Consider the following 13,919-nt stretch of genomic DNA (forward strand, 5'->3'; position numbering starts at 1 on the left):
CTGAATCTGTCCACGACGTCCTCCAGTCGGGATGTAGAGGCAGGTCAACGATGGTCGTGAGAAGTGATCACCACCAGAAGTATGTCAAATACATGTTTACAATTCTCCATAAAATTATTTTACTTTCACATATTGGACCTCTCTCCTGAAGACAAAGAAATCACATATTTAGTATTGAGAAAAAAAGGGCTGTAACTATTTTATAAATGTACTTTACATGTTAAGTGCAAGTAAAAGTATTGTTTTTTTTTTCCAAATCTAAGGTCTTATCTTTCACTTCAAGTCACATAATATCAATTAGTCAGATGTACATGTTTGAAAACCTGAACACAAATGTGCATAAGAAATAAACCTGTAATTTATAAGCAAAATATGATAAAACTGAATAAATGTATGTAATAAATTCCAAAAGAAAACATACTTTCGTCCCATCATAATTAAGTTTTATTCAAGGAGTGAGTTGTAAGGCTCAGAAAAGAAAAGTACAACAAAAGAAAATAGCTAAAATAATAACATAATTAGAGATAATTACTTCCATCTCCACTAAATACTGATAATATTGTACGGTAGTGTAGACTGCTTCTCTTGAAATTCAGATCATCATAATATTTTGATCTACTGAACATATTTATGTGAAAATTTCACAAAAACCTTCAGAGAAATAACCAGCACAACTTCTCCAGTCAGAAAGTATCATAACAGACGTATGCATGGTAATGGATATTTAAGTGGTGCCCTGAACAGTATATAGGTCACGTGAAGGCGGCTCTGCAGTGGCCTAAGCGCAGCGCTACCCTGCATTTGACCCCGGGGCTTGCAGATCAATGGTCTACTAACTAAATCCCCCTCCTGCTCTCTCGCTGTCTTTCTCAGGCTGGCCTTGATCCTAATTTCTGCACCAAGTCTTTGCCCCACGTCTCCTTTTTTTCCCTCTCTTTCATCTCTGCACTTCAGCAGACCCCCCCCACCCACCTATCACCCTTACATCCCTAGACCTCCTTCTCTCATGTCTTCATTGCATGTCAAGTGGATTCCCCTTTTCATCTCCCACCCCACTGAACCCCTGCCCACTGCCCTTCCCCCCAGTGTCTCGTTAGCTCCTGTTTCCACCCCATCAGCGCCTCCCTTCTTCCCTCTCAAATCCATGCCAGTAACGCCCCCCTCCCCTCAGGCTCTCCACACACAAACAACAGGGTTACCCCTCTGAAGGATGGTGGTGGCTGCAGGACAGGAGTGTCTGTGGGGGATAAAGGCCAAACAGTATCATGTCATCCCTCTTATTGAAGTGAAAAGCACACATCAGCTCCCCCACAAGCATGTTTTTGATTTATCTATTCTAATCTCTCTATAGCTTACTCTTTCAAACTCTCACCCATTCATGTCTTCCGCAGCTTTTGCTTCCTCTGTCCTCTTGTTTTAGAAACACTAGCGACTACCCTCATCTCGAGTTCAGCTGCTTCTCCTCCTGTTTGCATGTTTTGCTCAGTCAGCCACCGCAAAATATAGGAACTTCTCATAAACTGACCATCTGTGGCACAGCCATGCTTAGAAAAAGTTACAGCTCATTTCCCGACAGCTGACGGAAATCCCAGGAGCACACCAAAAAAAAACCCACACAAACACAAAAACAGCCAACAGTATGTTTGACATAACTTGTCTTAAAATAAGGGAAAATAAATACATAAAAAACCAGCAATGTAGCCCATATGGCGTAAAAAAACAACCATTATTTTATGTATTTTATGTGTAAAAACTTGGATGTTGACGTAAATTAATTTAGTGGAGTATAAAAGTACCATATGAGCAAAAGCTGTTTTACTAACAAGATGCGCCCAATCAAAGTTTAGCTTGATGATGCCGACATGACCACAGATAAAGTTTTAAAGAAGGAAACTGAGCAGTTCTGCTTTTCCATTGTGAATTTAAACAGCCAAAAGCATGAAAACACTTAAAATGGAGGCTTTTGTTATAATTATAGCCATATTAAAAAAATAATTCTACTTATTTACGAGGCTTAGTCGTGACAAAAATGGCTGTGAAGTTTTAGTAGAGCTGTAAGTCATCATCAGCCAGTGATGGTTTTACAATAAATGAGATGACTGAAAGAAAGAAACATTTAGGTTCAAAAACCCCTCAGCCACCACCGTGTCAGCTGATCAGAAACAATGAAAAAACCCTCTCGTGTATCAAAACAGATAAATTACAGTACATTATTCTTCTTCCAAAATTTTTAATCCAAATATGCCATAGCATGACTTTAAGATGTCATAACAGAACATTAAAAAAGGAGGTTATAAGCGTTTAGTCACTTGTCATCACTGTTTCTCCTCTCTTACTGAGTCACTCTCGTTTTCTTTCTTACATTACTCTCTGGAGTCTGTTGGTCACTTCCCTCAGCTGTTCAGCGAGTATATACAGTTATTACAAAATCATTAAAAAACACGGCTGGAACGAGAGATTCAAGTCACTGTGGCTGGTTTTTGCTGATTGTAGGGATATGTGACTAAAAGTGAATCAAACATTTCTTTAAATGAAACTGAAACTGATATTTTAACATGTATAAAATCCTTGTTGATGTTTGCCGCTTTTAATGTTGATGTAAAGCACTTTGAATTAACTTGTGTCGAATTGTGCTCTACAAATAAACTTGCCTTGCCTTGCCTTAAACACCTTTACGTGTTTACCGCAGATGTTGGATTGATCATTTATCCAATTTGATAGGATGTTTTAAGACAAAAAGGAGCAGGGGCATCCAGCAAAGGGCAAGTATCCAGATGATTTGGTCTCATCTGTTGCTGTGAATATACTTTGACTCAGGGAAGTTAAACCCAATATCACTTTATAAGTAACCGGTTAAACATGGTTTTAAATTAATGCCCTGCAGTTAGGAAAATAAGGAGGATGAAGATTGAGGGTAGTGGATGCAGAAGAATTAATGTGCATGTTTTGCGATTGTAAAACCGTTTATTTTGGATATTGCTGAAGCAGAAATCTTATTCTGTGTTAAAAACTGACGCCATTGTGTGGACTCCGCAGCAGCTGCAACGTGCACACTCTCCACAAACACTCATACCTGCTTGTAGGCTATGTAATCTTTCCCAAATTAGATAAACGCAGGGAATGTACAGCAGGAGCTTATATTAAATTCAGACCTCAGCTGAGGCTGACAGAGAATGATGAGCTGAATAAGCTCCGCCGACTTTGAGCCAATATAATCGAATAGTGATGCCACAGCAATATCAGCTGAGGCGGGGAGTTCGACTCCGAGGACAGCATTGTTTATTAAGCAGATATTATTGTGGATTTAACTTACAAGCAGTTTTTTGTTTTTTTAAAAGAGACATTTGTTTTGCTCTTCTTCAAAACAAGTAAAGGCCAAGAAGTCCAAGGAGAAAAGAGGCTGGACAGGAAAGAAATAAATTAAAGTATTGTAATATTTATGAGCGTCACAGTCAGCATAACAGGCTCTTTAGCTAATGAGTTGACTTCACTCTCTCATAACTCAAATTTGACGAAAGTGGCCCTCGCCGTCTGCAGCGCATATTCTGGGGGGACAATCCTTAAGGGTTAGAAGCAGCATTCAAGGGTTTCCATGCTGCACTTGACTATTTTTTTTTTTAACAGCACTTTATCTCTGAAGCTTTTACAGATATTAATAACAGAGTATTTCAGGCTGGAGTGAGAGCCCCTCAAAGCCTTGTCAGACAAATGTAGGATTTAGTGCAGCAGAGGAGAGGAAGAGGTGTGAAAGTGCTTTAAGCTGCTAAACTAAACGAAGAGCTTAAAACTATCCAACATGGAGCGTATGGGCATGATGCTTTTTCACTCACTATTTACACCCCAATACTGTGTGTAATGGTCAGTTCGGATTTACACCTGGAACATTTGTGCTACTTCTATCACAAAATAAAAAAATAACATTAATCACTGTCACTGAGAGTTTGAAACTTTGAAATGAAATATTTCAATTAATGGTCACATGAAGTGGCCAGCAGTGTTTCTCCCACAAGTTTTAAGGAAACATCATGACCTTTTTTTCAGAAATTGACATGATTTCCTGATGTAAATACAACAGCTTCCCGTTCAGCCACATCTTAACTCCTCCGTTCATATCAGCTGGTTTTTAGGGGTTGGAGTCAACGGCTCGACTCCACTCCTGTAGATTCACATCTTTTAAAACATCTTTGCGCTGCTGACTAACGAGGTACATGAAATTGCAGCATGATGAGGAGATGGATAGATTTGTATATGGGAAAGCCAGATAACTCTAAGCAGAGTTGGGTCTGTGATGTCACAGAACCCTGCAAATCTGAATGAGAAACCTTTACAACGAGGCGCACAAAAGTGACTGTGTTGTCTCTTCTTCAGAGACTCAAATAAATGCTTTCAAGGACAAGAAAAAAGTGACTTAACTTATTTAATGTCTTATTTAATACCTAGGCAGGTCGTCCACGTAAATTTGGTGACCTATTCTCTTTTTTTTTTACTGTTTATATTGTTTATTTTCATTTTTTTTAAACTCCATATCTCACATACCGTACAAAACTGCTTTGGAACAATACATGAACATGCAAGCAGGAAGACTTGTTGGCTGGAACTCTTGAACCTTTTTTTAAATCCCTTCAGAAATGAGAAAAAACTTCAAAAAGGACTTGTTCTTGAATACCGTCAAGGTACAAGAACAAGGTACATTCTCAGCTGTCATGTCTGATTGACAGATAAATACTTTTTGCAAGTAAGATAAGTCACTTCAGCGTCGTGCATATTTGTTCTATGCATCTTTTTAAAAATAAAAGTGTGAGCTATTTCCTTTGTCATACAGATAAATGTAGGGACCAAAAAAAGATCAAACGTGTAATTCATGCATAACCTTTTGACCCAATGACAAATTTGTCAGGAAGTTCAAACACTAAAACAAGACAGATAGGTTTGCTCGTCTACCTGTGCGTGCGTTGCCTCTGGTTGAGCGACGCCGTGCGTCCGGGGCTGTGCTGGCCGTGCTGGCTGCCCATCCTGGCCGGACTGGTCATGTAGTCGTTGGGCACCGTGGGCGGCTTTACCGGCTCCAGGGTCTTGTAGGGCGTGTTGCGTCTGAAGAGGTGGGGGGTGAAAAGAGAGAGAGGAAAAAAGAAGAAGCAGAATGCAAACAATGATGACTGAAAAGCTATTATGATCTTAATTAATTGTAAACACTACTAAGAGAAATGTGAGGCCCTGATCAATGGAGGGTTGTAAATCCTGTCGGTTTACTCAGCTGGACGCTGCTCGCTACAGTCTGGATGTGGATACATCACAGTTAATGTCTAATTAGTGTCAGTGACTGCTGCTGTGCATCTGACAACGACTGGCGTCTTCAGGGCAGGACACGTATGTCACATTATCAAATAAATGTCCCCAGACGTTCCCAACATCCACCAAATGTATATAATTCTCTGTTTTCTATCCAAAAGGAGCCAAAACCAAAGGAAATATGATAATCATGACAAAAAATGTTAAATATTAATGTCTTCAAGCTTACTCCTAACTGCTGGTTTTTTAAGCATAACGCCCCCCCCCCCCCAAAAAAAAACAAAACAAAAACTAAAACGTGGTTCCACTTCATACTGAATCATGTCAGTCACAGGGGTGTTTGGCAACGTGAGGGTCTGGTCTTACCCGAGGGTGCCGCGCCCCGACATCGGTGGGCTAGGTGGCTTCTGCGTCGGCGGATTGGTCCTCGATAGTGTTCCTGCTCTGACGGCTTGATTGTTTCCATGTTGCTGTGGTTGTAGAAACAGTGGACGGTGATTTTAAAAGACAGATTCCTTTAGTCAAAGCCAGTGATGAGTACTTGTATCATGATAAGACTCAAATGTTACAGGCTGATCAGATGACCACTAGAAAAAAGTGGCAAGAAAAAGTATGAGATACCTTTGAAATTAAGTGGTTTCTGCAATATTTTGCAATAAAATTGGAATTGATCTTCACCTAAGTTGTAACTACAGACAAATCAAATTAGTTGATAAGTGTCCTGCTATCATGGTCGAGAATAATAATAATAATAAATAATAATTAAAGCTGCAAGCAGCGATGAACGGGCCCTCGCGCGTGCAATTTTCACCAATAAAGGTCAAGGACTCAAAACAGAGTCTGATGACACCACCCACGAGTCTTTATGTCATACCATTCAAAAGTTATTGCAGAAAGTAGGAACTATCAAATATGGACCAATCAGATGAAGGGTGGGCGCGTTTTTTGGTGTCTATCGTCGCCATGGTAACGCTTTTAACTGAGAAAAGTAATTCGGATCGTCGCAGGATCGAGAAGCACATTTTGATGTATAACACACCTGGGTGCACGTTACGGTTCGGGCCGCATTAACGGCTGAAGAAATGGCATAAATTGCGCCAAAATTACACGATTAATTCAAAATGGCCGACTTCCTGTTCGTTTCGGCCATGGAGCCAAGAGAAGTTGCGACATGATACAGGTGTGTACTGATTTTCGTGCATGTACGTCAAACCGTATAGTGGGGCTTGAGGCACAAAGTTTTCTAGGGGGCGCTGTTGAGCCGTTAGGCCACGCCCATTAATGCAAACCATTAAATATCAAATTTTTCACCAGGCCTGGCTTGCGTGCAAAATTTGGTGACTTTTGGGGCACGTTTAGGGGGGCAAAAAGGCCCTCATTTCGTCGGAAGAAAAACGAGAAAAATAAAAACACCTCATACAGATACAATAGGGCCTTCGCACTGTAAGTGCTCACGCCCTAATAATAATAATAATAATAATAATATCAAATAATAATAAACAGGATAATGTCAAGCTGGCAGTTTGCCAGCTGAAGTGTAGTAGAAGATGGGTGACAGACAATGACCCTAATCATCAAATCACATCCACCAGAATCTAATCCGCCTCTTGACCCAGTCAGACTGTAACCCCGTAGAAATGCTGTGCAACGACCTCAAGAGAGACGTCCTACAAATGTGTCTTAGCTGAAGCTGAAACGATCTCAGATGACTCCTAAACGTTTTGAAAGCGCTGCTATAAACTCCAAGGGTTCACTTACTTTTCCTCGGGCACTGTTAATTAATGGATGTGTTCAATAAAGATCCAATAAATTCCCACTGTGCATCATTAACTTGGGTATATTGTGTTTGTCTACCATCATGATGAAGATGGATTTCATCCAGATATCATTTTATGGCAACTTCATGCAGAAAAACAGTTAAAGGGATTCAAATACCTTTTCTTGCCAGTGTATGTAAATGTTTCGGTTGTTATTATCCGAGGGTAACCTAACCCCAACGAAACATCTGTTTACCAGAATCAAACTGCGTTTGCTGCATATTTCAGGTTAGAAATAAATTTTTCACATCTCAATGTGCAGTGTTGGTAACAATTTTGGAGATATGCAAGTCGTCTGGAAAGCCTATAAGCGTCAATTTAATTACAAAACATGTGGAATAAATGATGAAATATACACAGTTGGTAAATATATATGTAGGTTTCTACGAAGACGCTGTGTGTTGTCTACAGGGTGGACTACAGGTTGGTTAACATGGGAAACGGCAACATTAATCACATGTAGAGGGGTTGGATGTGACAGGTTGTGGAACAAGTGTTATCAAAATATATTGCAGCATAATGGGTCATGTGACAAATCAGACTTACCTTGGCTTTTAGCCACTTAGTGTGGGCGAGGGGGAAGAAAGAAAAAAAACAAAGAAGAGAGAAAATGAGGGCATGTCAAAACAGCCACATCCAAATGGATTAGTACAAGCTGCCATGAGAAAAATGACTCCTTGTTTTATTTACGCTGCGTAAACATTTAGCAAGACCTGGAAGGGTTGGCAGCTAGCAGAAATGGATAAAAAGACTGGTTGGTCCCCCTGATTCAGAACCACACCCAGAGACCAGAGAGTGGGACTGTGGAGGAATCTCAAAGATCCGATGGCAGAGCAGTGATACCCGGATGAATCTGCCTTCCCCAAATCAAGTCTTTGAAACAGAACACTGTATGTGAAACGCTGATTTAAGCATTACTAGGTTTAAACGATTTAAAACTGCCAGCTACAATAAAAAAAAAAAAAACTAAAACAAAAAAAAACACATGGTGGCTTGAGTCAAAGACAACACAGCGGGAGAGTTTATGCACAGTTTGACACAGTTTTATGCACCGAGTCAAGTGGTTCATCTATAATGCAGCTTCCTTGATGGCCTTTGCAAAAACATTTTTTTGTAGTCTCAAAAGACCACAAAACAATGAGATGATGAGGCTGCAGCATGGTCCTGTTTGAGATCATCGGCTCTTTAAAAAACAACAACGAACAAAACAAAAAAAAAAACCCTGCAGTCCAGCTGTGAAAGGCAAATTTCACTCCCTTTATCAGTACTAGACAAGATTTTATTCGTAATCTAGGTCATGCTAAAAATGCCCAAGCCTACTTCTGCTGAACAATCCGGACCGTTCAATTCAATTCAAACGTCTTTAATTCGAACATGATAGTAGTGTAAGTAGTAGTATAAGTGTAAGTAACTGTCAGTGTGTAAATGTGTCAGTGATAAATTATGGGCAGACAGGTTCAGATTAAGGTCATTATCTAGTCCAAGAAGGCTTGGATGTCAATCTGGGGGGAAAAAGGTCAGAGTTGCCTCCAGCAGGCTCTCTGAGGTCAGCCTTCAATAATGCACAGCAGCTACATTTTTTATGACTCTCAACACTGTGTTGAAACTATATTATTAAGTTATTTATACGGTAAACTAAACAACTTCCCACTGGTGTCACTTTAAAGAAAAAAAATAAGCTTTTGCTGTGGAGAATCGATCTTTAAACCCATCAGCAGTAATCTAAAGGTGACATCTCTGCAGTGGCCATAATTTATAAACCCAGCTGATATTCAAACAAAAAGGACAACTCGCTCAAGACTTTCAGTTTTGTGAGTATTGTTTAAAACAAATCATAGAAAAGTAGCAGCCAAGAGTGGCTGATGATTAGTATTATTTGCTGCTTGCTTTATGCAATTATAGTTTATTCATTTATTCATTTTCCAAATATTTTTGTAAGACTACAACAAATACCTAGATTATGCTGGTTTACAAATTGTGCATGCAACTGCTTAAATAGAGGTTCATCCTTGAATGAAAATACATTTTGGTGCAATATTCCTGCAGCACCTCATCAGTCTGAAATGCCTCATTTTACCTTCCGAATCTTCAAGAACTGCATCCAGACCCCACTCTGCTCCAACTGGTCAGCTGGATAGGGTGACATTAATTTCTATTTTCTTGTCACAATTAACAGCTCGAAAAAAACACATCTTTGAAAATGAATGACTGTGCTGTGTAAAGTTTTTATTAATAGCCAATACAGTGCTAAGTAGCAAAAGTCATGGCACCTTGCCATTGGCTGTACCGACTGCCAATCAAAAGTCCATCCCCCTAATGACACATAAATTTCTTGGACATTTTAACACGAGGGTCAATGACGATTAACTCACTATTGGGGCCACCCCATAGCAGTCAGTCAATAAACAGCAGCTTTTCATACCAGGTTGGTTTCAGCCTGGAAGTTGAAATGTTGGAGTTTGTATGCGACTGTACGGAAGAGTATTAGGGCCACTTAAAAAAAATAAAAAGAATTCTGAGAAAAAAGTCAGAATTCTAGGCCACTAAAAAAAAAAAAAATAATAATTCTGAGAAAAAAGTCAGAATTCTGACTTTAATCTCAGAATTCTGAGAAAAAAGTCAGAATCCATCCATTATCTATACCCGCTTTATCCCTTGCGGGGTCACGGGGGTCTGCTGGAGCCTATCTCAGCTCATTTCAGGTGTGAGGCAGGGGTTACACCCTGGACAGCGTGCATGTTTTTGGACTGTGGGAGGAAGCCGGAGTACCCGGAGAGAACCCACGCAAGCACGGGGAGAACATGCAAACTCCACACAGAAAGGCCCCTGCCGGGCCTGGGAGTCGAACCGGGGACCTTCTTGCTGTGAGGCAACAGTGCTAACCACTAAGCCACTGTGCTGCCCCAAAAAAAAGTCAGAATTCTGAGATTAAAGTCAGAATTCTGAGAAAAAAGTCAGAATTCTGACTTTTTTCTCAGAATTCTGACTTTTTTCTCAGAATTCTGACTTTTTTTCTCAGAATTCTGAGATTAAAGTAGGAATTCTGACTTTTTTTCTCAGAATTCTTTTTTTTTTTTTTTAAGTGGCCCTAATACTCTTCCGTACGACTGACATTTTCAGAAATGAATTTTTCAAAAGATTTGGAACTTAACTGGGGACACTCAGTTGTACAGATATCTTACAGAAACCCAGACTTATCTTTTTCAAAGCATTAAAGCTTAAGTAATTATCTAAAGTCCTAAATGATAAAACTGAGAATTTACTGAAGCCTTACCTGAAACACCCAATGTTATCATGCCTGGATTCCTTAAGCCATGCTGATTAAATCTCTTTTTTTATTCTAAAAAGCAATATGTCCCTGGAAGACATCTGTCGCCTGGAGATTTAGTAACGCCTCTAGTCATTTTGGGATACCACTGATTACTGATATGATGCAGCTGTGTTCAGATAATAATATGATGGCTTTCTACATGAATCTTAGCCCATACTATGTCGCAGTTGTCCTTATTCCTACATTCAGTGCGAGTGAGAACATCTCTCTGTCATACAGTGTGTAAGCCTATTATGATGTTTCTTCTCCGTTTTACAGGCGTTTAACAACACAACCCTTGTGTAAAACCAACTCAACATTGAGGCCAATGCAGACCCTCGGGCACATGCAGTGAGCTCCACAGTAAACTGAAGCCAATAGACATGATTTAAACTCCCATTACAGTATTGATTCTGGTCAGTAAGTAAAACAAGGCTGTAGTCCTTCTGCACAAGGAGGACATCTAACAGCAGCCATCACAGATACTATGAATTAATATGGAGCATTGACATCAAATATTGATCGGTTCTGGGTTGCAACATGCACAGATGAGAGGAGGTGAATGGTATAGGGCTGCTGTAGGAACGTGTGTGTGGGTGTGCACATTCTCTACATTCACTGACAAAAATGCTGCATTTGTACAGACGTTTAAATGAGAAAATCCAAAGAGATTAGGCCCCATGTAATGTGTGATGTTCTCAAAATAGATGCTTCAAAAGAGTCTCAAAGGAGCCACAAACCATGATGGTTTCAGTCATTTTAATTTCCTCTGTCAAACACGATTCTAATATTGAGTGATTCCTCTAAAACAGCAGGGTTTGGACTTGACGTCACTTAATTTCTACTTTTTTTAAATGCGGCATAGAAATACAAGTGGTATTCTCCAATCTGCTGATTGGAAACACTTTTATTGCACAGTCTGCAAATCCAATTATCTTGAAGACTTTAAGCAGCAGATTCACTGTCATGTGCATTTTTCTGATCCAAGCTCTGTTTTGGTGTTAAAGGGTGCATTTATTTGCATTTATAAATAGCTGCTTGGAAAAGAGAGAAGGAAAATAAATAAATAAATAAATAAATAAATAAATAGCTACTTGGTTCAAAACAAAAGCAAAAAAATTATACGTCTAGTTTTCTTCACTAGTAGAAAGTCCTGGATTATTTCACTTCACTTTAGCCATTTTTTTTTCTCTAAATTAATGACACAAACTTGCAGTCTATAGTTCTTAGTTAAATACATAATATAAAAATGAACAAAAAAAACATCCTTCTCTTGTTTTTTTCTGAATTAACACCATCATTTTCAATAAAATGATATGGATCAAAGTGTCTGAAATAAAGTTTATCTTTCTAACGACATGGTTTCATATCCTCTTCAGCCTTTGATTAAATTGAATTTTGATTTTGATTGTTTATTTTAGTCCAGTTTTACTTTGTTTTGACTTGTAGATTTTGGGATATAGTCCCATGTTTAAGTTGTATAGATATGGTAAAAGGGTATCTTTTTATATGAATTACAATATGATGATTTATGGTACTAATTATTTTAGACTTCTTTTACTTCTTTTTTGTGCTCATTTTAGATAATGCGAGCAAAAGTATTTTTTTCCATTCTCTCATTAAAAATGACCTTGTTCATTCAGAGAATCAGACAATATTTTAAAAAAGAAAAGAAATTGTGCCATTAATTCAGAAAAAAAGAGAAAAAAAATTGGGGGGGGGAGAAAATGTTACAAATTCTGAAATAAATGCACTTCTTTTTTTTATTTTTCGAAGTGAATGCAATATGCTTTCATACCAAAATACAGGAGAATCGTAGAAAAGGTCACAGCCTAACTGGACAGATGGCTCGGTTGGCTGGAAAGCCACTCAGGCACCGTAGATTAAAATTAGATGGCTGAAAATGACCATAATATGGCCATTTTAAACATGATGTGAGTGCTCAAATAATTCCCCACTGAACATAGCGAGAACGGCATAGTGGCTTTTATCCTGTCTTATTATGAACACCACTATGGGACGGTTATGGAGGGGGTCTCTAATTCAATCTGTGCAACAGCTGCAACTGATGGAGCTGATAGATGGAGCAGATGATGCTCAGAGGGGGACGGACACGGCAATCAAATACGCTTGTAGCCATCAGGAAGCGACATCATTGTCAGAACAACCTCGCGACCCTGAAAGCAGGGCTTAATTGCAGATGTTTATCAGCTCAAAAAGCTTCTTTCCCAACTTTCAGATTGAATTGATGTCCGGATGACTTGAAAACATGATTAGAGGGGCCTTAAATGTGTTGAAAAATCCCTCTCTTGTTTGTCTCTGATCGCCATTTTCATCACACTCCAAGAATAGAGCAGTTTTCTGAGAGCCGTATGATGTAATCGCTTTTTAGTTCATCTCCACCCCCAACCAGTTCCCACCAACCCACACTCAAACATATTCCTGTAGGGTCAGAAAGGGTGCTTTCTGAAGATGAAAGAGAAAGCACATGAGACGAGAGTGTGAGTGAGAAACACAAAGTGGGAGAAGGGAGAGAAAGAGGGAGAAAGGAATACCTCTGGCTAGAAAGCAAGGAAAGGGCGAGGGGAGGGGGAACTAGACAGAGTAAGAAACTGGAAGAACCGAGGCAAATCTAAACTAATGGACTGAGTCCAGAGAAATCTTATCTGAGGGTAGATCTAAACAACAGTTTCAGAAAATCATGAAGTCTGGACGAATTATAAAATTTGCTCACCTTAACGCCATGACCGACGTCATCCAGGACAGTGTAATCAATAGGCTTCCTGATGTACCTGACCGGCCGCTCCACATTGGCCGGCGCTATAATCTTATGGGTCCTTGACGTGTTCTTGTTCGTGGTCAGGATCCCAATCTCTCGCCTCGCCACCTTCTCTTTATGGATGTCCACAGTCTGTAAACGGAGAATACAGTAGAAGAGGATGTGATCGATGCCACAGTGGGGAAAAAAAAAAAAAAAAGATGTGTGGCGCAACATGGACATCTGGGATTAAATAAACTCCTCATAAAGAAGATTAGGATGGTTTAATTAAATCAAAAGGCTGTGATTTTCATCACTGGGGACTTAATCTTTTTATAAAAACAGCCGGGGCTCAATAATAAATCGAATTTGACACGAAGCGAGTCCTGTACGGAGTAACGATCGAAAGATGTGCGTCTGAACATTTCTAGCCTCACAACTGAATGGTGGGAGTCACTTAAATGGTCTGAAATGTAAATGGAAAGTTTAGTTAACTATAAATACAAAAAGACACATTTCAACACATGTTATAGAGCCTTGCGTCAGGACAATGCATGATTAATTCAGGAAAATAAAAATTAAATCTATCGTATACTAAAATGACATTTTTACACAAAAGAAAAAAAAGGTTTTAGGTTCACACTATCGCAGCGTGAAAAATGCAGTGTTTATGCCTTTGGAGATAAAGATCGTTTTCTCACAAGAAATATAAGACTGCTTGAGCGAGAGTTTTTAGTTTTTTTTT

At 39.3% G+C, this 13,919-nt stretch overlaps 2 protein-coding genes across 9 annotated transcripts in view; one reads left to right on the plus strand and one right to left on the minus strand.

The window, feature by feature from the left end:
- Nucleotides 1–13,919, plus strand: part of acbd5a (acyl-CoA binding domain containing 5a) — a 171,144-nt gene that overhangs the window by 106,845 nt on the left and 50,380 nt on the right. The gene's annotated exons all lie outside the window — the stretch shown is intronic.
- The window catches only part of abi1a (abl-interactor 1a), a 64,377-nt gene that overhangs the window by 12,532 nt on the left and 37,926 nt on the right, over nucleotides 1–13,919 (minus strand). For 5 of the 8 annotated variants that reach the window (XM_061713345.1, XM_061713342.1, XM_061713344.1 and 2 more), the window contains exons 3-6: nucleotides 13,151–13,327; nucleotides 7,653–7,667; nucleotides 5,656–5,759; nucleotides 4,942–5,091 (exon numbers count right to left, since the gene is read on the minus strand). In XM_061713345.1, the coding sequence (XP_061569329.1) occupies nucleotides 4,942–5,091; nucleotides 5,656–5,759; nucleotides 7,653–7,667; nucleotides 13,151–13,327 (446 nt within the window). The remainder of the gene's footprint in view (nucleotides 1–4,941; nucleotides 5,092–5,655; nucleotides 5,760–7,652; nucleotides 7,668–13,150; nucleotides 13,328–13,919) is intronic. The other 3 variants (XM_061713346.1, XM_061713343.1, XM_061713340.1) reach the window with 1 other exon arrangement.

This window comes from Cololabis saira, chromosome 22 (genome assembly GCF_033807715.1).
Source record: "Cololabis saira isolate AMF1-May2022 chromosome 22, fColSai1.1, whole genome shotgun sequence".
Lineage (NCBI taxonomy): Eukaryota > Metazoa > Chordata > Actinopteri > Beloniformes > Belonidae > Cololabis > Cololabis saira.